The sequence below is a fragment of the Lepidochelys kempii genome, chromosome 12 (genome assembly GCF_965140285.1).
Source record: "Lepidochelys kempii isolate rLepKem1 chromosome 12, rLepKem1.hap1, whole genome shotgun sequence".
Classification (NCBI taxonomy): domain Eukaryota; kingdom Metazoa; phylum Chordata; order Testudines; family Cheloniidae; genus Lepidochelys; species Lepidochelys kempii.
In genome coordinates, this window is record NC_136391.1 from 22,804,824 (window position 1) to 22,831,151 (window position 26,328).

General features: G+C 40.9%; 1 protein-coding gene across 2 annotated transcripts; it reads right to left on the reverse strand.

The window, feature by feature from the left end:
* Window positions 1–11,182: 11,182 nt before the first annotated feature.
* On the reverse strand, window positions 11,183–15,258 carry LOC140896544 (uncharacterized). 2 transcript variants are annotated; one of them, XM_073308470.2, is made up of 3 exons: window positions 14,473–15,258; window positions 12,455–13,424; window positions 11,183–11,807 (listed from the first exon to the last, which is right to left on the reverse strand). In XM_073308470.2, the coding sequence occupies exons 2-3, from the start codon at window positions 12,795–12,797 to the stop codon at window positions 11,239–11,241; spliced, it is 912 nt and encodes a 303-aa protein (XP_073164571.1). In that variant the 5' UTR covers window positions 12,798–13,424; window positions 14,473–15,258; the 3' UTR covers window positions 11,183–11,238. The 2 variants fall into 2 exon arrangements, with proteins under 2 accessions (XP_073164571.1, XP_073164569.1); XM_073308468.2 differs by having other exon boundaries at window positions 11,183–11,810.
* Between the last annotated feature and the right edge of the window lie 11,070 nt (window positions 15,259–26,328).

The window sequence follows — 26,328 nt, forward strand, 5'->3', positions numbered from 1 at the left end:
TTAAAAAAAAAAAGAGAGAGAGAGAGAAAATAGTATGCTGAGAATGACATAAACCCCAAAATGATGCAAAGTCCATATTTCATGAAGCCACCATGTAAAACCCATTTAATCCTCAGTTGCAGTCTCTCTCTTTTTTGCATCGAGAAGTCAGTCAGGAAGCCAAATGATCAAGATAAAAGGACATGGGTTGATATAAATGAACAACCCACAAGAAAAAGAAAAGAGTGTAATCATTAATGTAGATTCTCAGTGTGGCAATCCCTATTTTGGGTGCACACCTCTAAAGACAGCATGAACATATTGTTGTCCCGTTAGAAAAACCATCTGATGGAATTTGTGTGGGGAAAGCTAATTTACCTGTTAGTATAAAAGCTGAGACAAACCCAGGGATTAATCAATCTATCTAGCTAATAGTGACCAAGTTCTATAGCTGTAAGTACTTGTTCACAGATGGGGAGGACCACTTACTTTTCTGAGTATCACATTAAAATACAATGAACGATGCTGACAATTAAAATGCTGAAATGCAACATTAATTATAGGCAAAAATAATCATTAATAAATTATAAGATAGTCGTGACACAAAATAATAAACATCATTGATATTTAGCCACAAATATTCCCTCCTTACCTCATGCTGTTGTGCTCTCTCATAAGAAATAAATGAAGTAAACACATAAAGGCACCGTAAACTTATAAGTCAAGAGTAGTGCATAAGCCTACATGAAGGGATACATTTTCCAAAATGGAAGCCTAAGGACTATTACAAAAATACACCAACAGTTTTATCTAGAATTATTGTAATTGTGCATGCAAATTGGGCAGGTACCGATGAAAAATGCTGGTTTAGCACCATTTGCATATGCTACATCCACGCAACTGTCAGTGCATTTTTGTATAAGCAATTTTGCCCACCAACAATGGCCTCTTGTTTTTGAAAATTTGGTTCTCAATAATATCAAGATTGTAACAACCGCCAGGAAAGGCCAGGACCGCTATTCTAACATCCATTTTAAAAAAGAGCGAATGTGCAAGAGCTGAAATGAGAGAATCACTGAGTCAGACCCTTGGATCTGGAGGAACTGTGCTCTGTGCAGGACCTGAATTGAGCAGAAGAGTGGCTTAAAGTCATGTGTCCAAACAATAAAAACCCTCACATGCACACACAGTTCTGGAGGCAGCCTGGGACCAGTTCAGCCTCAGTATAATTCCCATGTTATGGCATCACACTCGGCCATGTGTTTGCCCTGCTCCAGTACGCAGCATATACTAGATGAGAAGGGGACCAGGAGCAGGTGGAAAAGAGCCAGCCTTGCTGACCTTATGCCAGCCAGGAATTCTTCTATACTATGGCCTTAATACACCTTTTCAACTGCTTTGTGCTGCTAAAGCAGTGGGCAAGTGGACAGAGATCTGGCCATACTTGATCTAACATATAAATATTTCCTTGATAGTTCACAACAATTTCCTTGGCATTATAATGGACTGTTATGCAATGACACCTTTACAGAGGTCTTTTCTTTCCTAATTTTTAGTTTGTGGATCATTGACTTTTTAACTGTGGATTATTTACTCAATCGTCAATAACAAACTCCTCTAGATTCATTAGAGGCTAGTGTGTAAACAGCTAATTGCACTAATTACAGACTTTTACAACCATTTTGTTGGCAGCTCATCATACCATAGATAAGAACAGCTGTATTGAGAAAATGTAGGTGTGAAGTATGCTCAGTACCTGTCCCCAATAAGAGTTGAGAAGAGAACATGGAATCCAAAATAACAGAACCAACAATACCTTAATGCAGAGTTTCTCAAACTGGGGTCTGTGGACCGGTGGTGGTCCACGAGGGTATTCCAGAGGGTCTGTGAGTAATGTCCGGGGCTGCCGGCCCTGCTTTTCAACTCCTTCTCCTCCCTCCTGCGCATTGTGGAACAGCCATTCAACAGCATGTGGGAAGCGCCGGGAGGAAGGGGGAGGAGTGGGGATGGGGCATGCTCAGGGGAAGGGGTGGAAAGAGACAGGGAAGAGGAGGGGCAGGGGTGGCGCGGGGGCAGAAGGGACAGGGGCATAGCCATGGGTGGGCTGTGGCCAACCCACTTAGAACCCAGGCCCACTCCCCAGCCCTGGCTCTGCTCTGGCCCTAGCACTTGCTCCTCTTCACCTGCCCGGCACTCCAGCCAAGGAGCAGGGTCAGGGTACACATTCTTGCTCCAATCCACCCACCTGGCATTCCTGCCAGGGCCGGGTGGGTGGAGCAGATCAAGCCTCCACACATGGCTGGAGTGCAAGGCAGGCAGGCGGAGTGGGGTAAGCCCCCACGCCCTGACCCCGCTCCCAGTGGGGTGGGCAGAGTGGAGCAAGCCCCATGCTCCCATTGCCCCCCGCAAGGCCAGCTGCAGGGAGTGGGGGGAGGCGGGCCCCCTATTCCTCCTGCCCTCCAAGCCCCCCCCCCCCAAAATTGCCCACCTACCTAAAGTTGGGGCCCACCCAACTATCCCATGCTGGCTATACCACTAGCTATCGGTTTAATTCAATGCGAGCTGCTGCTTGAGTATAGTTCACATTCATATCCTGCAGCAGACCAGGGAAGTTGATAGGCTGCCTGTCAAAAGGACAGAAACAAGAATCCAGAGTTTCAAAAGCTAGACAAAAAAAGCATGAAGGATTGGGCAGGAACTAGCCATTTCCTCATACTTCCCTTGCTCTTACACTGGTGCTGTTGGTGAGCTAGGTGGTGCAAAGCCAATAGCTAAGTACCGTATGCAGTCAGTTTTTAATATGGGGAAACTGGAAGGTGAACAGTGTTTGGCTGCAAAAGATCTGCCCATACAGCTTCTTCTTTACGTGCATCAATGCACATGTGATTGCCCTGATCATTTGCACCCTGACACTGGAAAACCATTTGCACTCAAGCAGCTAGCATTGCTGGAGATGCTTCACACTTCGAGGTTCCCTGCCACAGTCACAGGTACTGGGGCCAGTGATGTAGTCCCACTCGATCATCCCATCTCTAGAGCTGCCAACTCCAGTGCAGAGTCGATTCAGCTAATGCTACATAGTCCAGGGCTGATCTGCACTGAGTGGTAAGTGCTTGGCCGGTAAGAGACAGAGCACACAGACTACCGGGTCATTCTCTACTCATTTGCAGTAAGTGAACCATTATTCAGGGTTTAATGGTGACAAGAAAACTTTGTTGTGACTTCAGTCAACTCAGCGCCATTGTTACACCATAGAGCAGATGTCTTGGATCTTTGCATTGCCGTGTGCTCAACTCTACCAGCAACTCCCTGGCGTATTTCAAGAGGAGGAATACCTGTGAGGATGTACAGGCTGTTGATATGGGTAGGCTTATGGCATCCTGTAATACAGCAGCAGGCAATGTTAAGTATAGGGTCTAGCTTCTTTGTGTACAGCACATAACAGGGCTTACCCATCAATATACTGCAAGATGAAGCCACAGTAAAACTGGCTTATGCTGCTACTAAGCTTAAAACACTGTCTATGCTTAAATTAAAGTCATCTCATTGCTGGCAGCAGTTTATTTGGGTTCAGGTACCATTGAGATGAGTGCAATATAAAAGAGAGCCTGGGGTTCAAATAGGCACAACAGCTGTCCAACAGCATATCAAACATTACTGAAGCACAACCCAAGAGGTTATAAATGTCCAAGATTACTTCAGCTGTATAGAGGGACCCTGTCAAATAATGAGGCTTCCATTCAGCTCTATAAGATGTCTTTTAAAGCTTCCTTGCAGCTGGAGAAATTGGGGGCAATTTGAGTTAGAGAGTTGTTGATGAGAGTGGACCAGAAAGTCTGGGAGAGGAAGGTCTTGGCACTTATTAATATTGTTAATGAAATTCCCTTACTGTTTGATGAAAGGTAAAAAGTGGAACATAGGCCATTAGAAGCCATAAGAAAAGATGCCAAAAGATAGGAGATGATGTAGTATAGTTTTCACCAGCCTTAGGGGATTGGCTTGCCACAAAGCAGTACAGAAAAAAAGTTTGTAATAAAGAATATTAGAATATTAATATCCGCTTTCTGGCATAAAATTCTGCCGTTTTTATGATATTCTCAGCAACTCCATTGTCTATAGCAATTGCAAAACACTTTAGCAGCTATGGACAAATGCATGCAGTTACAGTGAAAGAGAATATGTGAAGGGATGGGTTATATGGGAATATGACATTTATCATTCAATTGGGAAAAGATCTGATAATTCTCAAATAACATAGCCAAGAGCAAGTTAGAGAATCTTTTTTTCCGCACAAGAGGGATAAAGGCCAGATCTCTCCATAGCCTATCATGTATTCTGTTTCATGCAAAGGTTTCAGCAGAAATGTGAAAAGTGACTAACCTCCTGCCCTCTTGAAATCTTCATACTAGGTATTTGCTGCTAGTAGATTGGTGAAACACAAAAACCCACAATTGGGTATTCCAGTGTTCTTTCTATTGAGCACAATACAACCTCACTAACCCACTCCTTGCTAATGCATACACTTCATGATATTACACAAAACATGGTGTTTTCCCCCACTTCTCAGCAATCATTTATATTACAGTGTTATAGTGATGTCTCATATTAGAGTTCATTATTTTTACAAAATATATTACATTAAATGTACAAGTACATCATGAAGAAATAAAATTTAAACTAAACTACAGTTGTCAAAATAAATGAACGTGCATTTTGTGATGCATGAGCCTTGTGATTTGTGGTGGTGGTGTTTTGTAAATTGTGTTTCTTCACTTCATAAAATTCAATTATTCACAATAGGTCTCCTAGTGACTAGTGCAAATTAACACTGTTCTATTGTAGTATCCAGATAATTCATGTTGTCACACTCCCTGCGCTCTAGTGTAACACTTAACTCAATGGGTAACATAAAAGTCAGAGAACAGCTTTGATTTCTGCCTGGGAGATTATTACATTAGCCCTACTCACCAGGAAGTGTCACACTTTAAGGTTACATGATGGCCAAGAAAGCATGAGTCCCTCTTTCTCCGTATCAGGCTCTAGCATAAAGACCAGTCCAAGTGCCTTTGTATTTCCTCCACACACACACTTCTCCACTCTACAGGCACAGGGTTGAACTTAGCATTTTTTGCTGGGTCTGCTAAACATATTGCACCCACCAACAAAAAGACTAATTCCTCTTCCACCCTTCCGCCACCAAAAAATTATCCTCAATGGTCATACCCCATTCTGCATTTATACAAATGACCAAGACTCTCCGTTATTTTTAAAATCAATAAATAAGATTACGGTGTGTCTCTGAAAACCAAGACTGTTCCGATTTTCAGGAGCCACCCCATTCAGTATTATAGAAAACAGTGTTTTGACCTGATTTTTGTAAACCCTGGCAGATTGAACACCTGATGGGATTTAAGCACACGCTTAAAATTAAGCACATCCCTAAGTGCTTTGCTGAACTAGGACCTGTCAAGGTTCCTTCCCCACTCTGAACTCTAGGGTACAGATGTGGGGACCTGCATGAAAGACTCCCTAAGCTTATTCTTACCAGCTTAGGTTAAAAACTTCCCCAAGATACAAACTTTGCCTTGTCCTTGAACAGTATGCTGCCACCACCAAACGTTTTAAACAAAGAACAGGGAAAGACACCACTTGGAGATGTCTTCCTCCAAAATACCTGCCCCCCCTCCCCGAGCCCTACACCCCTGGAGAAGGCTTGATAATAATTCTCACCAATTGGTACAGGTGAACACAGACCCAAATCCTTGGATTTTAAGAACAGTGAAAAATTAATTAGGTTTTTAAAAGAAGAATTTTATTTAAAGAAAAGGTAAAAGAATTACCTTTGTAAAATCAGAATGGTAAATACTTTACAGGGTAATCAGATTCAACACATAGAGAATCCCTCTAGGCAAAATCTTAAGTTACAAAAAGACACAAAAACAGGAATACACATTCCCTCCAGCGCAGCTTATTTTACAAGCCATTAAACAAAAGAAAATTTAATGCATTTTCTAGCTAGATTACTTACTAACTTTACAGGAGTGGTAAGGCTTGCATTCCTGATCTATTCCCGGCAAAAGCATCACACAGACCGACCAAACCATTTGTTCTCCCGGTCCAGATTTGAAAGAATCTTTTCCCCTCATTGGCCATTTTCGGTCAGATGCCAGCAGGGTTACCTTAGCTTCTTAACTCTTTACAGGTTAAAGGATTTTGCCTCTGGCCAGGAGGGATTTTATAGCACTGTATACAGAAAGGTGATTACCCTTCCCTTTATATTTATGACAGGACCTAAGCTAAACAACTGGTGAGATGGCTGCTCAAGGCTTATTGCTATTTGCCTGGTAGGCTCATTCTCCATCTCAGGTCTGAATGTGCTCACAAGGGTCACAATGAAGAGCAAGCCTTCCAAAAATTGAGAATCGTGTCATGAAGCTGGCAGGAAATTCAAGCGTGGGAGTCAATAGGGCTGTTTAAATAAAAGGTCACTTTCAGAAGATCACCACATTTTGATAGACTAGAGGAAATGTGTTTTAGTTGTTTCTACATTTATATCAGAGCAATGTGCAGAAAAAATAAGCAGTATTGGCAAAAGTAGCCCCCCCCTCCCCAAAAAAAGTATTTTTGATAGATCCATGAAAAACAACACACTTTTTTCACTTAATACTGAATTCTTGGTGCTAGAGAAAGATAGTTTTCACAGACTTCTAAAGAAATTGCATTGTCTCTGAACCATGAACATTTTTTCCAGGATTTTTCCATACAGTACTCTTCTAAGCAAGGATTATTGACTAGAACAACAACACTGGACAAATTTCCAGTCTACCAGAAAGTCAAAAAGATTTCAGTAAGGCAAGGTGGGAGATTATTAGGCAATGGGCTATCATATCAGCGGATACAATGGGGCTAGAAAAGTTCTGTACCCCTCCAGCAAAAAAGTCAAAGCTTATAAAACACACATGTAGTAGTCCTTTGCTAGTTAGCAGAGCATATGCTGTGTAGAAAAAAATATCTCCTGGGTCAACGTTTGGGATTTGGAGAAAAAGCTCTCTCTCTCTTTCACACACACACACACCCCCCTCTCATAGAATTTGATTAGACATTGTGCAAATATATACAAATTTATATATATTTGTATATTAATCAGTACAAGATCACCTGACTTGCATCAGAAGACAGTGAGCATGTCTTGTATGTAGCATCAACACACTTTAAAGTAATTTCGTTTTGACTCTAAAAACCACAAAAACCAAAAATAAGTTCATATCCCATTTTGTAATATGGAATATGTAATTCCATTTTATTCATGTTTTGAGAGCCCTTAAACATTGTTAGTATTTACATCCTGTAGATTTCAGAGGTTTGCCCCCCTATTTGTTTAACCATATATATTATACTTCCAGAATGGGCCACAGAAAATGTCTAAGTCCAAAAAAACAATTAACTAAGCCTGATTTCCATTAGGAAGATACAGTTATAATACATAGCAAGAGAATAGAGAAGAAAAAGCCTTCTACAAATAATGGACACTGGAAACCTTAAACACAATATTAATTTCCATCGTCTTTGTTATAATCTACTAGTCATTTGGGTTTGTATGATTTTAGTTCTTAAGCCAACAAATATAAAAGCAACTTATTTAACAAAAAAATCAAATTAGAAATAAAGCAAACCACTTTCTTACAGAAAATATAAGGAATAAACTTTTTAACAGGTTTGCTTCCAAAACAATTTAATAGCCAAGTAATCCATGATTTACCTTAATATTGCAGTCTCATTAAAAACCAAGTAAATATTTCTGAATATAGACATATTCTATGCCATTCTCTTTATTACTTAATTCTCCAGGTTTCTCAGCATGATCTGAATAAATTATGCTGACAATACAACAATATAAATGATAAATCAACAACACAATTTTAGTGATATATAGCATGAAATGTAAATAATAACCAGCACTGCTAATTGGCTCGCTACCTGGCAACAAATCAGTAAGTGAGCTAGTTCACTGGTAATGCTTCAGTTGTGCACCACCCTAATCATTAAGCATTTCTGGCTAGTAAGCTGTTTCTACTGTTTTGTGTAGGAAACTGTACTGTAGCATAAAAAGACTTCTAAAAAATTCACGTTGCAAAAAAAAATGCTCATTGACAATGGTAGCACGTTATGAACCAACTTCTTGCAACTCAGATGCCACAGAATTATTTCGGCAATTCACTGCTTGAAATACAAAATCAGAAGTCGTTTTACCTAGAGAGCTGAAACAGAACACGAATACATCTCCTGAGCTTCAGTAGTAAAATTGCAATTTGATTTCAAATCTCTGGCTATCATTACTGGATGATCTACTGTTGATCAAATCTTACAAACTGCCCTGAAGTTCCAATGTGCATGTGTGCAGGAGGGAGGGTTGACAGCGGTCTTTGATCAAGCTCTGATTGCTTTATAAGCTAAGTTCCCCACTTCTTATAATACCAAAAATTATAAAATATTTTGATTAACAGGCATTTTTAAATGACCTGCGAAAATGGACTTTGGCATTAGATATAAATAGATTAATGAATTAATTAATTAATTAATGAGATGGGGGCACAAGGGACTACTTTAAATGTTTTAATATGCTCATTCAGTGTAGTTGTAGCCATGTTGGTCCCAGGATATTAGAGAGAGACAAGGTGGGTGGGGTAATGTCTTTTATTGGACTATCTTCTGTGAGTGAGAGAGACAAACTTTCAAGCCACACACAGCTCTTCTTCAAGTCTGGGAAAGGTACATCCACTGTCACAATAAAATGCAAGCTGGAACAGATTGTTTAGCATAAGTAGTTAGCACATACTGTAAGGGACCATATATCTGACCTATCAGTCCTAATCCTCAAAGGAAACCTGCACAACACTTTCAAAAGACAAGCCTGGGAGCTTCAATTCATGACTCTGCTCGACACCAAAAATCATGGACTGAACAGAGACACTGGATTCATGGCTTATTACAACAATCTGTAACCTACTAACCCCCTCTTTTTGTCCTATGACTGCAGAGGTGTTAACTGGCCACTCTACCTTGAATGGTCACTTATAATATGTACTAGCTACTTATGCTAAACAATCTGTTCCACAGTGCAAAATTAGGTCAAATTTATAGAAGTCAATTTTTTAGAAAGTGACTTTGTACAGTTCATTGTGTGTGTCCCCACTAAGTGCATTAAGTCTGCGGAGTGCGTCCAAAGTACCAAGTCTAGCGTCGACTTTCAGAGCATTGCACTGTGGGTAACTATCCCACAGTTCCCGCAGTCTCCGTCACCCATTGGAATTCTGGGTTGAGCCCCCAAAGCCTGATGGGACAAAAACATTGTTGCGGATAGTTTTGGGTACATGTCATCAGTTGCCCCTCCCGCCGTGAAAGCAGTGGCAGACAATCGTTTCACGCCTTTTTTCCGTGCGGGTGCCATACTGCTTTCAGCAGACAGTGCAGTAGAACGGCTAACCATCGGCATCGAACGACCACTTCCATTGCCACTCTGCTCTCCTGGTGCTATGAAATCTACCTCACATGTCCTCTATATGACCGTCGTCATTCATGACTTCCGCTACCACTCTGCTCTCCTGCTGGTCTCGCAGGTCCTCTATATGACTGCTGTCACCAGCCGCTTCCGCTGCAACTCTGCTCGGCTGCTTTTGTCTCGCCATACCATGGCAAGTGTGCAGCCCGCTCAGCTGTTGTGTCCTAGCAGCAGACGGTGCAGTAGGTCTGCAAAACTGGTCATCCAATCACCGCTTCCCCTGCAACTCTGCTCTCCTGCAGATGCCACACCACAGCAAGCATGAAGCTCGCTCAGATCACCGTGGCAGTTATGAGCATTGTAAACACCTCGCGCATTATCATGCAGTATATGCAGAACCAGAACCCGCAAAAGCAGGCGAGGAGGCAACGGCAGCGCGGTGATGAGAGTGATGAGGACATGGACACAGACTTCTCTCAAAGCACAGGTCCCAGCAATTTGGCCATCCTGGTGGCAATGGGGCAGGCTCATGCCATGGAACGCTGATTCTGGGCCCAGGAAACAAGCACAGACTGGTGGGATCACATAGTGTTGCAGGTCTGGGATGATTCCCAATGGCTGCGAAACTTTCGCATGCGTAAGGGCACTTTCATGGATCTTTGTGACTTGCTTTCCCCTGCCGTGAAGCACAAGAATACCAAGATGAGAGCAGCCCTCACAGTTCACAAGTGAGTGGTGATAGCCCTCTGGAAGCTTGCAATGCCAGACAGCTACCGGTCAGTCAGGAATCAATTTGGAGTGGACAAATCTACTGTGCGGGCTGCTGTGATACAAGTAGCCAATGCAATCACTGAGCTGCTGCTATCAAGGGTAGTGACTCTGGGAAATGTGCAGGTCACAGTGGATGGCTTTGCTGCAATGGGATTCCCTAACTGTGGGGGGGGCGATAGACGGAACACATAGTCCTATCTTGGCACCGGAGCACCAAGGCAGCCAGTACATAAACCGAAAGGGGTACTTTTCAATGGTGCTGCAAGCTCTGGTGGATCACAAAGGACGTTTCACCAACATCAACGTGGGATGGCCAGGAAAGGTACACGACGCTCGCATCTTCAGGAACTCTGGTCTTTATGAACAGCTGCAGCAAGGGACTTACTTTCCAGACCAGAAAATAACCGTTGGGGATGTTGAAATGCCTATAGTTATCCTTGGGGACCCAGCCTACCCCTTGATGCCATGGTTCATGAAGCCGTACACAGGCAGCCTGGACAGTAGTCAGGAGCTGTTCAACCACAAGCTGAGCAAGTGCAGAATGGTGGTAGAATGTGCGTTTGGATGTTTAAAAGCGCGCTGGCGCAGTTTACTGACTCACTTAGACCTCAGCGAAACCAATATTCCCATTGTTATTACTGCTTGCTGTGTGCTCCACAATATCTGTGAGAGTAAGGGGGGAGACATTTATGGCGAGGTGGGAAGTTGAGGCAAACCACCTGGCCGCTGATTACGTGCAGCCAGACACCAGGGCAATTAGAAGAGCACAGCAGGGTGCACTGCACAACAGAGAAGCTTTAAAAACCAGTTTCATGGCTGATCAGGCTACGGTGTGACAGTACTGTTTGTTTCTCCTTGATGAAAACTCGCCCCCTTGGTTCACTCTACTTCCCTGTAAGCCAACCGCCCTCCCTTTCCCCCTTTGATCACCGCTTGCAGAGGCAATGAAGTCATTGTTGTTTCAAATTAATGCATTCTTTATTAATTTGTCACACAAATAGGGGGAATACCTGCCAAGGTAGCCTGGGAGGGGTGGGGGAGGAGGGAAGGACAAGACCACGCTGCACTTCAAAACTTATTGAATGCCAGCCTTCTGTTGCTTGGGCAGTCCTCTGGGGTGGAGTGGTTGGGTGCCCGGAGCCACCTCCCCCCCTCCTCCCCCGCATTCTTGGGCATCTGGGTGAGGAGGCTATGGAACTTGTGGGGGAGGGTGGTTGATTAAACAGGGGCTGCAGTGGTGGTCTGTCCCTTTCCTGCATGTCAACCATACGCCTGAGCATATCAGTTTGATCCTCCAGTAGCCTCAGCATTGCATCCTGCCTCCTCTCATCACACTGCCGCCACCTCTCCTCTTGCTCCAGCCATCTGTCCTTGTGTTCATTTTGTGCTTTCCTGGACTCTGCCATTGTCTGCCTCCAAGCATTCTGCTGGGTTCTTTCAGTTTGGGTGGACTGCATGAGCTCAGAGAACATTTCATTGTGAATGCATTTTTTTCGCCTTCTTACCTGCGCTAGCCTCTGGGATGGAGATGCTAGTGGCAGCGTTGAAACATTTACAGCTGCTGGAGGAAAAAAAGGGGGAGTAAAACTGAAAAAGGCACATTTAAAAGGAGGGGCTGATGTTTTCAGGTTAACGTGCAGCACAAACCCAGCTAACCCCTCCTCCACACCCAATTCTCTGGGATAATCGCTTCACCCCTCCCCACACCGTGTGGCTAACAGCAGGGATGATTTCTTTTCAGCCACAGGCAAACAGCCCAGCAGGAATGGCCACCTCTGAATGTCCCCTTAATAAAATTCCCCTATTTCAGCCAGGTGACCATGAATGATATAACTCTCCTGAGGATAACACAGAGAGATAAAGAAGAGATGTTGCTTGAATGCCAACACCAGGACCACTTGCTGACATGCTTTCTTTAGCAATGATTCCAGATTACGTGCTAGTGGCCTGGCATGGTAAAGTGTCCTACCATGGAGTACACAATAAGGCTACCCTCCCCAGAAACCTTTTGCAAAGGCTTTGGGAGTACCTCCAGGATAGCTTCATTGAGATGTCCCTGGAGGATTTCCGCTCCATCCCCAGGCATGTTAACAGACTTTTCCAGTAGCTGTACTGACTGCGAATGCATCCCAAGTCTTCAGGGCAAATTAATCATTAAACACACTTGCTTTTAAACTGTTATTATATTTGCAAAATTATACTCACCAGAGGTGCCTTCTCTGCTTTCAAGGTCCGGGAGCCCAGGTTGGGAGGGTTGGGAGGGTATTGACTCCAGGGTGATAAACAGTTCCTGGCTGTCGGGGGTAATGGTTTCTCCACTTGCCTGGTGTACGCTATCTTCAACCTCCCCATCCTCATCATCTTCCTCATTCCTGTTGCGTGAGACTCCCCTGCAGGAGTCCACGTACAGGTGTGGGGTAGTTGTAGGGGCACCCCCTAGAGTGGTATGCAGCTCATCATAGAAGCGGCATGTCTGGGGCTCTGACCCTGAGCAGGTGTTTGCCTCTTGGGTTTTTTGGTAGGCTTGCCTGAGCTCCTTAAGTTTCATGCAGCACTGCTGTTATAGCCTCTGTCCATCATGCCCTTGAAGATTTTTTCAAATATTTTGGCATTTTGTTTTTTCGAATGGAGTTCTGATAGCATGGATTCATCTCCCCATACAGTGATCAGATCCAGTACCTCCTGTTTGGTCCATGCTGGAGCTCTTTTGTGATTCTGGGACTCCATGGTCACCTCTGCTGATGAGATCTGCACTGTCACCTGTGCTGATCAGCTTGCCGTGGTGGCCAAACAGGAAATGAAATTCAAAAGTTTGCGGGTCTTTTCCTGTCTACCTGGCCAGTGCATCCGAGATGAGTGTGCTGTCCAGAGTGGTCACAATGGAGCACTCTGGGATAGCTACCGGAGGCCAATACCATCAAATTGCATCCACAATACCCCATATTCGACCCGGCGATGTCGATTTCATTCAGTGCTAATCCCCTCGTCAGGGAGGAGTACAGAAATCGATTTTAAGAGTCCATTAAGTCAACAAAAATGGCTTGGTTGTGTGGATGGGTACAGGGTTAAATCGATCGAACACTGTTAAATTCGACCTAAACTCATAGTGTAGACCAGGGCTTAGAAATCCTGCAATGTTCCTGGCTCCAATGATATCCTTTGGCTATGTGTTTCACTGTTCCAAAAAAAAAAAAAAAGCCCTTTTATACATTTTAAATTTGTTGACATGCTATTGTATGGGATGTCCCTTTGCAATTACATAAATAGGACAGCCAGATTTAACATTTTGTACCTCATTTATTATTTTATATGCCACTATCAAATCCCTTCTTATCCATCTCCTCTCTTGCCTTAAACTTGTCTTTTTCTTTTCAATCTATCCATATAAGGAAGTCTCTCCACACCACTGATCACTTTTGTAGCTGGTCTCTGGACCCTTTTTGTTTCTGCTCTATATTTTTTTCATATAGGGAGAGGAGCATTCAACACTGTATTCACCAAGTGGGTGTATCACTCACTGATATTAAAATATGTTCAGTATTATTTTCTATCCAATTCTTTATTCATCCGACTATTTTGTTTGCTTTTTGGACCACCACTTTGAATTTAGCAGACTTTTTCCAATGAGCTGTCCTCATGATTAGGGATGTAATCTTGGCCCACTGAAATAAATGGCAAAACTCCCACTGATGTTAGTAAAGCCAAGATTTCACCCCAGGTCTTTTCCCTCAATGGGTATAGCTCATTTAGAACTCAATCAATGTTTATGAATAGTACAAATAATTCTATCCAATGTGCATTACCATGCATCTAAAAATATTAAATTTTATTTGCCATTGTGTTGCCTAACTTTGTTAGGGCACGCCTGTGGAATGCCTCACAGACTCCTCTAGGCTTGACTAAGCTAAATTATTTTGTCATATGCAAATTTGCCACTTCATGAAAATTAATATATGAAACACCATTGCTGGAATCCATCCTCTGGGAACATACTGTTAACCTTTTTGCCATGTTGAAAATGGATCATTTATTCCTCTTATCCTATTTCTAATCCATGACCAAACTTTTGCTGCTCACTATTTAGATTCTTTAAATGCCCTTTATGAGGTACTTTATCAAAAGCTTTATGAAAGGAAAATAAATTATATTAACATGTTTTGCTTTATCTGCTATTTTGTTGGTAAACTTAAAGAATTCTAGTAGATTGGAGAAGTGTGATTTACCTTTGTGGAGTCCTTGCTGGTGTGCTCTTATCAAATATATGTTCATCTAGGTGTTCTGTTTCAAGGAGTTAGCAGGTCCAGAAGTAAGGCTTACTAGTCTTTCATTTCCAGGAGCACCCATAGGACTTTTCTTAATCTAAACTGACAGGTTCTTGAAAGGCTTCTATTTCAGAAATAGGCCATGGAAAAAGGTGGAATTCACAGCTTGAGAATTCAGACTTAGGTTCTTCATTTTTAAAGAAAGTTTAAGATATGTTTGTAATTTATGGTCCTGTTTTAAAACATAATCACATAGTACTGTATATAACTTGCCTCTACAACACTACTCAATTATTACAAGTCTCTACCATCTGTTGCTTATCAGATCATTAATGTTAGAATTAATCATTGTTGGCAAATGAGCTGAAGTTGATTTCTTTTCCAAAGACTTAATAATATTCCAAAACTTGATAGCATTACTCCATAAGTTTTTGGAATGGAAAAGTTTACTAACTGTAGCATAACATATCATTAATATTGTCCTAGTCCTCAAATATTCCTCATTTGCTTGAAAACCAACCAGTCTCTGGCTTGCCCTGTTCCAAGCCAAATTATTCTGTGCAAGAATATATAACAGATTATAAATAAAAAGCATGAGAAGACCAGCTAATTTCACAACAGCAAAGTATTTCATCCATCAAGTGTTTCCCGTCAGGACTTTATTCTAGATGTCTAAGGTGCACATGTGATGAATGAATGGGACCTCTGTTTCTTCAGGTGAACCACTGTTGTGATTTGGTATGGCTCTTCCTGTGAGGAGATACACATAATGAAATATAGATACAATTATTTTAAAAAGGTTTTGCAGTTAAATACATTTGAGTTTAATTATAAAAATGAACACAAAAACCTCATACAGGAAGAGACAAAAAAAGTTTTTTTAACACAAGCCCTAGAACTAATGTAGTGGGGTTATCCATGGCTATGACGTTACAATTTCTGCCATATATACAATGCAAACAGATATGCATTTCATTTTCTCCCAAATGAGGGATTTAAATACATCTGGTGATGTGTGTATATTCTACACACAGTGTGTATATAAATTCATACACACACACTATATATATATATATATACACACACACACGCTTTATATTTCCAACAATAAGTGGCTTAATTTATTGACAATGTTTAATTTAAGTCAAAACATTTTTTCCATTTGGCAGGTGCTGACAGCAAATAAAATGGTTTTGATGAATGACATAAAACTATTAATTATGTTTTGTTTGCTCTATTGTTAGTGTATCACTTGTGTGGTTAAAAATTAACTTTATGATCTTATTTAAAACAATAGATGTGACATTTCAGACATTCCTAAGAAGGATGCTTAGTAATAATAAATTGGTGTACTTGTCTAGAAAAATTTGCTAACAAAGTGAACTGAAGCATCTTAAATAGATAAAAGGAAGCAACTATAAATTACCACAGGATAAAATTTTTGTTTTATTTTTTAAAGATTTCTCTTTTTTATTTTTATACATTGATGAATTCTGGATATGCAGAGAAAGACAATAAAATTTGATGATTATGTGGGCATTCTCGACAATGTTAAATATTTCAAAGACTGGGGAAAATATCAGACTAGTATGATATCATACTATTTATAATACTAAAACTATTGATAGTGTAATCTGGTAATGGACACTGTCCAGCATCACTCTTAAACAGTATATACTTGGGAAAATAAATCACTGTTCTGTCCTCCCTTCCCTGGTCCTTTTGTTGCTCATGCAACAAACACACACAGGAGGCTTGGAACCAAATCTTTAGCTGTCCTCATTTTGGCTTCTAACACTCTCCATCCAAGTTTGGATAACAAATGGCTTACAAATAATTTAGGTACATGTCTAAGTACTCACAACTTGCTCATTCAAATGCCAGTATGCATGCACTTTACATGTTTTGAGTATACAAAACTTGCTTGCAATGCTTAGAGACTGATTTTAAAAATCTGGTCCTTTGAGTTTACTTCTGGGCAGTGTTATTATTAATGATGTCCTCAGTGAACATACTCATTTTCCTGGGAAGAATGAGCCAAATTCATCCCTTGATCTAAACAGAGTTGGATAAAATTCATCTGTGGTGTAACTTCATTTAAATCAATGGACATACACCAGGGATGTATTTACTCTAACATTATTGATTAACTGTTTCTGAGACAGCCAACAGAAACTGCAAAAAACCATTACATACTGTTTTCATTATACTTTTTAAAAAGTAGAGGTCTATGTTTTTGTATAGAAAGAAAGAAAGAAAGAAAGAAAGAAAGAAAGAAAGAAAGAAAGAAAGAAAGAAAGAAAGAAAGAAAGAAAGAAAGAAAGAAAGAAAGAAAGAAAGAAAGAAAGAAAGAAAGAAAGAAAGAAAGAAAGAAAGAAAGAAAGAAAGAAAGAAATTTTCCAACAAAAAATTAAAAGACAGACAGACAGTTTCCAGGGGAAAAAATAGATTTTCTTTAAAGTATTGAAACACAAAATTCTAGCCAGTGCAGAGAACGTGGCTGAATTGCCCCACAGACAAGTCCATAGATACGTTGGAAAAGCAGAATGGACAAACACTGCAGTAGAATAAGGCTAATACATAGGGATATGGGTAGCCCGGAAGTCTGCTACTTTAAAACATGACATGAAGGTAAATGAAGATACCAACCAGTTCCCTCAATCCAAACTACTACCCCGCAGGTAGTGGGTAGCATGCAAGCTAAACCCATAACTTAAGATGGGGCTCTCCATACAACCAACCTAGATATTTGGCACCAAACATCCAAATTCCTCCTGCCTTCTCCACGTCTGAAGCTTAACGGCACAGGTGAAAGGTGCACACTATGCAAACACATTGAATCCTACCCTGTGTTAAACAACAGGCGCAGGCCAATCACCATCTGGCCACAATCTTGGAATTACAATCCATAAAAACTATAAAGAACTCACACTGCAACCTACAAAAGTTGGGATGTACTCATGAAAACATCTCATTTGTTAAGTTTTCTAGATATTTTGTGGACAGAAAAACAGTTAATTTGCCATTAAGAAATGTCCTTTCCAACCCAACTAGGTTACTGGAAGAGCAGACCTGTAAACCTTGCATAACCCATAACTCAACTGCAGCAATGGACATAACCAGATAAAGGAGGTGGGGAAGGGTTGGGATTGCAGGTTGGGTGTCAAATGTCCATTCACTCAAGGAAGAACCTTAAAAGCCCCAAGGCCAGGGGATGCCCAGGCAGTAGGTTTTGAATGGCCCAATTAGGCTGCAGGGACAGGTGACAATGCCCATAGCCAGGCTTACCAGGACCCCAAGGGAACCTATCCCCTGCCAGTCTGGTCAAGTAGAGGGGATGGATGTTAACATGTTTGCATTCTTGCTTTAAGCAGCCCGCAGGGTGAGAATAAACTATGCTGGGGCAATAGCTGAGGGCATCTGTATGTGAATATGTAAAAAGCAGCCAGGTACTTCCTCAGAAATGCTCTCATTGAAGGTGTGAGGAGTGGGCTTTCTTTGGAGCCAGAACAAGGGCAGAAAATTTTTGAGCCAACCTCATTCGACCTTTTCCGGGGGAAGACACAGAATTTGACCCTTGGATTGAAGTTGATTTCCTTTAACAATTATAACCATTTAAAGAGAACTTTTGACCCTAAGCTGCTTAATCCTGTCCCTTTCAACTAATTGTACTCTTAGCCCAAATTTACCAACTGACAGGTTATCACACTCCTTCCATATATTCAAACTCCTATTTCACCAAGAACTCAACATTGCTGCCTTCACAGAGGGTAGAGTCCCTGTGTTTTTAGCTATGGCAAAACATCCCTTCTAGATTTGAAAGAAGGTTGTTGCCTGAGAACTAAGGTAAATACACCTTAGCAGAGTATTTCCTGTTGAAATAAGGAGTAGGAAAAAATTGTAGAGAATATAAATTCCTAACTCCTTTAAGAAAATTGGATTGGTTTCTAATACTGAGTGCTGCTGCAGTGAGTCTGGAAATGGGATCTCTTACTTGAGGAAGTCCCTCTATAATGTGACAATGCATTGATCAGCTAGTGTAGAAAGCACTTTCTAGAGCCTCTGAAAAGCCAAATCAGATGAGGGAAAACTTGCAAAATTGAGGAACAACATGTACAGTGGTTGAGGTAACAGATGCTATTTGTTGGGGTCAGCCATACTGACGCCTGTAGCAACAGCAACATCTTTCCATTACCAAATCAGTATCAATAAAGGCATTTGTGTGGAGAAAACAGAAAGAGAACTAAAAATGTTGTTGAGAGCATAGAGGAATAGGAAAATTAAATGTGTGGCAGTACGCTGAAGGTAAAAAGATGTGCATATGACACATTAATAAAAGCAACATCTTGTACAGGGGAGTAACAAGATTATTTTTATGAGTTTGTAGTGCCCATAAGCGTGCCAGGCCTTTCTCAAAAAACAAAGACACCATCACTATTGAAGACAGCTTACATCCTTAAAGCTCCAGAAAGGAAGTCCTGCAATCTGATCTGCCCAGGCAGTCCTCTGTGCCAGCATGGAGGCCTACTGACTTCAGTGGAACTTGGCAAGGGCATAAGTACGGCCCTACCAAATGCACAACCATAAAAAACGCATCATGGACCATGAAATCTGTATAGTAAAGGGTAAAAGCACACAAAAGTCCAGATTTCACGGGGGAGACCAGCGTTTCTCAAACTGGGAGTCATGACCCAAAAGGGGGTTGTAGAAGGGAGGTTGCAAGGTTACTTTAGGAGGGTCATGGTATTGCCACCCTTACTTCTGCAGGAATGAAATCAGGAAGGCTAAATCACACCTGGAGTTGCAGCTAGCGAGAGATGTTAAGAGTAACAAGAAGGGTTTCTTCAGGTATGTTGGCAACAAGAAGAAAGCCAAGGAAAGTGTGGGCCCCTTAATGAATGAGGGAGGCAACCTAGTGACAGAGGATGTGGAAAAAGCTAATGTACTCAATGCATTTTTGCCTCTGTCTTCATGAACAAGGTCAGCTCCCAGACTACTGCACTGGGCAGCACAGCGTGGGGAGGAGGTAGCCAGCCCTCTGTGAAGAAAAAAGTGGTTCGGGACTATTTAGAAAAGCTGGACGTGCACAAGTCCATGGGGCCGGATACGTTGCATCCAAGAGTGCTAAATGAATTGGCGGATGTGATTGCAGAGCCATTGGCCATTATCTTTGAAAACTCATGGTGATCGGGGGAAGTCTTGGAAGACTGGAAAAAGGCTAATGTAGTGCCAATCTTTAAAAAAGGGAAGGAGGAGGATCCTGGGAACTAAAGGCCAGTCAGCCTCAACTCAGTCCCCGGAAAAATCATGGAGCAGGTCCTCAAGGAATCAATTCTGAAGCACTTAGATCAGAGGAAAGTGATCAGGAACAGTCAGCATGGATTCACCAAGGGAAAGTCATGCCTGACTAATCTAATTGCCTTCTATGATGAGATTACTGGTTCTGTGGATGCAGGGAAAGCAGTGGACATGTTATTCCTTGACTTTAGCAAAGCTTTTGACACGGTCTCCCACAGTATTCTTGTCAGCAAGTTAAAGAAGTATGGGCTGGATGGATCCACTACAAGGTGGGTAGAAAGTTGGCTAGATTGTCGGGCTCAACGGGTAGCGATCAATGGCTCCATGTCTAGTTGGCAGCCGGTATCTAGCGGAGTGCCCCAAGGGTCGGTCCTGGGGCCGCTTTTGTTCAATATCTTCATTAATGATCTGGAGGATGGTGTGGATTGCATAATCAGCAAGTTTGCAGATGACACTAAACCGGGAGGAGTGGTAGATACGCTGGAGGGTAGGGATAGGATACAGAGGGACCTGGACAGATTGGAGGATTGGGCCAAAAGAAATCTGATGAGCTTCAACAAGGACAAGTGCAGAGTCCTGCACTTAGGACGGAATAATCCAATGCACCGCTACAGACTAGGGACCGAGTAGTCTGGGCAGCAGTTCTGCAGAGAAGGACCTAGGGGTGACTGTGGAAGAGAGGCTGGATATGAGTCAGCAGCGTGCCCTTGTTGCCAAGAAGGCCAATGGCATTTTGAGGTGTATAAGTAGGGGCATTGCCAGCAGATCGAGGGACGTGATCATTCTCCTCTATTCGACATTGGTGAGGCCTCATCTGGAGTACTGTGTCCAGTTTTGGGCCCCACACTAGAAGAAGAATGTGGATAAATTGGAGAGAGTCCAGCGAAGGGCAACAAAAATGATTAGGGGTCTGGAACACGCGAGTTATGAGGAGAAGCTGAGGGAACTGGGATTGTTTAGTCTACGGAGGAGAGGAATGAGGGGGGATTTGATAGCTGCTTTCAACTATGTGAGAGGTGGTTTCAGAGAGGATGGTTCTAGACTATTCTCAGTGGTAGAAGAGGACAGGACAAGGAGTAATGGTCTCAAGTTGCAGTGGGGGAGGTTTAGGTTGGATATTAGGAAAAACTTTTTCACTAGGAGGGTGGTGAAACACTGGAATGCGTTACCTAGGGAGGTGGTAGAATCTCCTTCCTTAGAAGTTTTTAAGGTTAGGCTTGACAAAGCCCTGGCTGGGATGATTTAGTTGGGGATTGGTCCTGCTCTGGGCAGGGGGTTGGACTAGATGAGCTCCAGAGGTCCCTTCCAACCCTGAGATTCTATGATTCTGCACTGCTGCCTTCAGAGCTGGGCAGCCGGAGGGCAGAGGCTTTTGGCCAGGTGCCCAGCTCTGAAAGCAGTGCTCGCCAGCAGCAGCGCAGAAGTAAGGGTGGCAATACCGTACCAGGCCATCCATACCTCTGTGCTGTTACTGGCACTGGCTCTGCCTTCACAGCTGGGCTCCCGGCCAGCAGCCACTGCTCTCCAGCTGCCCAGCTCTGAAGGCAGCGCTGCCGCCAGCAGCAGTGCAGAAGTAAGGGTAGCTGTATTACAATCGCCCCAACAATAACCCTGCAACCCCCCCACAACTCCTTTTTGGGTCAGGGACCCCGACAATTACAACACCGGGAAACTTCAGATTTAAATAGCTGAAATCATGTAATTTACAATTTTTTAAATCCGATGACTGTGAAATGGACCAAAATGGACAGTGAATTTGGTAGCGCCCTAGGCATGAGGGTCCAACTTCAGGATTAGGGCCTGAATTTCAGACATGACACAATAGGTGCAGTCAAAAAACAGTAGTGAGGAGGAGAGCAGAAAAAAAGGTTACATTAAAATAATGGTGTATAGTTCTAGCATAACACGCACATATAGGCTTTCTTTAACTCCAAATCTAGGCCCATTCCGAGTCACTTGTAGGACCATGGCCTATACACGCATAGAATGAACAACATGGATAATGTATAACACAATGTTTTTAGAATTTCACACGGATGGTTTGTAATGAACTTTTGTTACAGTGTAATTTGCCTTCCTTTTTTTTTTTTTTTAAATCCTTGGTGGGCATTATGTTGTTTGTACATAAAGAAAGCTTTGTAGCAAAATTTGTTATAGTTCATTTTTAAAACGGTCTGAGGAATTCTTTTTATGACTAAAGAAAGAAATTAAATATCTTTTTTGTGACTAATTTACTATTATTTTTCCACTTTATTTAATTTGCTCAATGAACTGTTTGTGTTCATGTAACCACATAATGTCTTAATCCCTCTGAATTTTTTCATACAATTTTTGGTCCATATATGGTCATAAGAATGTTGAGAATTTAAAAAAAAATCTTTTTAGGCAAGTAATAATCTTAAACCAGCTAATAAATTAAGTATTTTGTATGCTCTAGAAATTAAGATTTGGACAGCAGAATAGTATTTAAGAATTACTAATCTACCCATTGATTATGTGAAGAATAAACATGTCATCTTACATATCTAGAAATTAAACTTGCAAAGTACTCATCAGCAAATGTTATGTGAGAGTATGGTATGGATAGTGGTTTACACCTGGGACTCCCAATTCAAGACAATAATGTAAACTGTTTAATCTTAACAAAAAGGCATTTTTAGTGTTTCTTCTGTTTAGTATTCTCAATGTTAACAAAATTGTCAATGGAATTTCAAGAGACTAAATCTTTAATTCAATACTTAGAGATGTTAATTATATATAAGAAAGGTCAGGTACACTACAAAATTACTGCAATTTGGACTTGATTCTTGCTACTTCTTTTTAACTCAAAACAAAAAATACCAACTCCACATGCACACACCATTTAAAATATAAACTTTACATCCAGAATGGCTAAGCACTTTGCAAAAGTATTATCCACATTTTAGTGCTGGAGAAACAGACACACAGAAAGAGGAAATATCTTACCCAAGATGACACAACAGATCTATGGCAGATTGGAAAACAGATCATGGGAATCCTGACTCATAGTTGGCTGTTCTAACATCGAGGACATGTGCCTCCCAAATAGAGTAATGTATTGCCTTTAAGATAGGACTACAATAAATTGCATACATACATTATATTATTATAATTTGCATACATTATTACGGTGACTGCATGCACAACCAAGGTAACTGCATTTGCAAATATCCAGTTACAAATCTAGCTGATCATTTATTCAAGCAGTTACTGTGAATGAATTGGAAGTCACTGTATCCACATGCACAAATTATGCATGTACTGTTTTGCATCACCTGCATGCATATATACAAATTGATCCCTTAAATGTTTCTCTTTGGTTCTGAAATTATATTGCACCCATTTTATTGTCCCCTTTATGTATATAAAAGTAGTTTGTTCTCAGACCTAAATATATGCTTATGGTTAAGTTTGTATTCAGGCATATGTCTGAAGAACTGGGTTAAAGACTGGCTGGCTGGCTGTTTCAGTCTGGATTGTAAACACAAATTGATTATCACTTCTAGATAGCCAGATGAGTTTGACTGAGATTCTAAATATTACAAGAGCCTGGTGTGCATCAATTGAAAATGTGATTTTCCTAACAAAAATTACTTTGTTAATGAAATTAGTAAGTAAGTCTGCTGAAAAATATTCAGATTGACAGGAAATTAAGCAAAGGTGTTTAGAATAAGAATGGGGATTTTATTTCTTATATCTAGAAGTTCAACAGACTTGCATAAGTAAATAATCCCATGAGTTACTTACCTTATATTGTATTTAGTTCAAACATTAAATGCATAAAGTTCTTGATCATCCCCCAAAATAATAAAGCTGGTGGTATGGAGAAAAACTTTCATGGGATTAAAAAAGTTAAAAAATTTCAAATATGCAATTAAAGGCATTCTAGCATGCTTGTGATCTCTGCTCTGGTTTCCTATTTACAGAGAAGGAAAACTGGCTCAGACTTCCTAGACTAAGACAAGAAAGTATGCAAAATCGAGCAGTCTCTGTGCCAGCTCTTGCTAATCCTCTTCAGTATGGTTTGCTGCTAATTTGTCATGGCACATATTTGCCTTATGTCTAATTAGCATCAAATTTCAAACTGCTATTTGCTAACAATTTGTTGCATCAATCTGCTTGAAAATCTATAGTTTAGAATTGGATTGCAGCTTATTCTGTCTATCAAAATTCCAATTCACACCGTACACAAAATAATGAATTATTCCCGCCAAAATATTCCAATACTTTATTAGACAAAAGGAGCTAGATTTTAAAAGAAAAACTATATTATCATCCTGTATGTTTTTGTGTCCCTTTGCTTAATGCTCCATTTTTAATTTACTGTACCTTATTTACATGGGGAGCTTAGTATGTCAGGACTTGCCCCTTCCTTATATGTAATCAAATCCAGCTGAAATCTCATAGCCACTACACTGGAACTGGTTCATAAAAACCTATCAAACCCATTTTGTGAGGACACAAGACAAGATCCTTGCAGTAGCAATTTACATGCACTAGAACTGGTTATCTTAAAGAATGAGAAAGTTTCAATTAAGGAGCTACCTAGACTTTAGGAATTAGGTTGGTCTCTTCAATATCTAAATGTAGACATTTTAATAAATGAATTAGCAGCTACAGATCATCTGGAATCACTGTCATGAACAACTATTGTAGAGATGTTTTGCATCAAGATATTGACAAACATAATTAAATATTTCATAACTGATTGGATCTACATCCAAGAGCAAGTCTTCTTGGCTGTGGTGAGAATAACCTGAGAGCAACCTTCAAGGGTTGGATTTTCAAAAACACTCAGCACTCTCCTAACCCTGCTCCCATCTAAGTCAGGGGTAAAACTCCCATTGACTTCAAAAGGAGCACAGTTAGGCGAACGCTTAGCACTTTTCAAACTCATCCCAAGTGCTTATATAGAGCCAATCAGAAAGACTGAGGTGACAGGCAGGACACAGTGTCTCAGTTACTGAACCTTCAGGAATGAGACGGTTCAGTTCTCCTCAGAGAAAGTATTTGCTGTACCCTTAGGTTCTCTCTCCAGCTGCAGAAACCTAATTTGAATCTCTATTGGTCACTGCTGCCTCTAAATCATCCTGAAGAAGTATAAAATCAATTTATACTGGTGAAAACCAAGTTTACAAAAGATTTTCAATTTCCAAATTGAATCTGAAAGTCTTTTACTATCTCAGCTTCTGGACAAGGTAGGGGTGTCACATCAGCCATCTTCAGAGAGATGTTTCCCTTCTGTTCAGAAGGTGATTATAGGTTCTGGCAGTGGCTACAATTTTCTGTGACCAAGAAAAGAAAACACAGGAACACAGGGGAAGTGGTGAAGGTGGTCTCATAAAAAGAGCATAACTATTTAAATAATCTCTGTTGTATGCATCACAAACATCACATTGATACTAAAAGTCACACCAATACAAACGTGTTCTCGTCACTGGAGTAAATGTACAAGGAGATACAGTACTGTGAGAGAACAAAGATCTCCTTTATAGAAGTGGGTATCTGTCTTCCTACAAACTACCTCAAACATTGTGTCTATGCGAGAAAGCCATTGAGAGACAGTTTGAACACGTTAAAAGTGTAAGAATAGTCACCATAAGCAATAGTTCTCAAGGCAGGTGATTGCAAGTGTTCCTGGAATTTACTGTATGATACAATTACACAGTATTGTAAATTATGTTTATTTGCAAGAATGTTGATTTCTAACATTTATAGAACTTCCCTTTATTTTTATGTATCTCTTTAAGGGACAGTATATCAGAAACCACATGACTTCTTCATTTTTTAAGATCATATGTAATGCACTGTGGCTCAATTTTGTGCATACAAATGGTAATTCAGATTTGCATGTGCAACTGCACCTACACCCACAATTTTGAGGTTAAAAATCAAAGATTAGTGTGAGGCCAGCTGAAAATCGGATATACTATACTGTGTTGTAATGCCCTAATGTCACCATAGCTTTCCTTTATTTAGCTTTATGTATTTGATTCATGCTATTTACTTAACGCATGATTCCACTTTTTTCACCATGGGTAGCATTAACAGTAGATGTCTTTTGAAGATTGTTAAAGAAAAACCAAAAACACACTTTCCCAGTTTTGTTTCCAAGATTTGTTCTATATTTTGTCATGTTTTGTTTAAGAATCACCAGGAATCCTTCTACTGTGGTATTTTTCATTCATATTTTTTAAGGTTATGTGTCAAATTCTGATTCCACAGGAAAAAATGGCAAAACACCAGTCAATTTCAATTGGACTAAGATTTTGCCCTACATGAATACAATGTGAATGATGGCAGATAGACAGCACTGGAGAATTAAGACTTCTATTTGTTCATAGGATAGGTACCGCATGGCACTGCCAATGTAAACTTCTCATTTCAGCCCACCAATCTCTCTCAATCCTGAACTGTTAGGGACAAGATGAGAAAGATAAGGTGGGTGAGGTAATATCTTTCATTGGGCCAACTTCTGTGTAACTGAAGAAGAGCTCT

Coding starts and splice junctions, on each gene's coding strand:
- LOC140896544 (XM_073308468.2), bottom strand. CDS start 12,797: ATGAAACTTAAGGAGCTCAGGCAAGCCTACCAAAAAACCCAAGAGGCA. Junction 11,811..12,454: donor AAGCAGAGAAGGCACCTCTG/GTGAGTATAATT, acceptor TTTTTCCTCCAG/CAGCTGTAAATGTTTCAACG.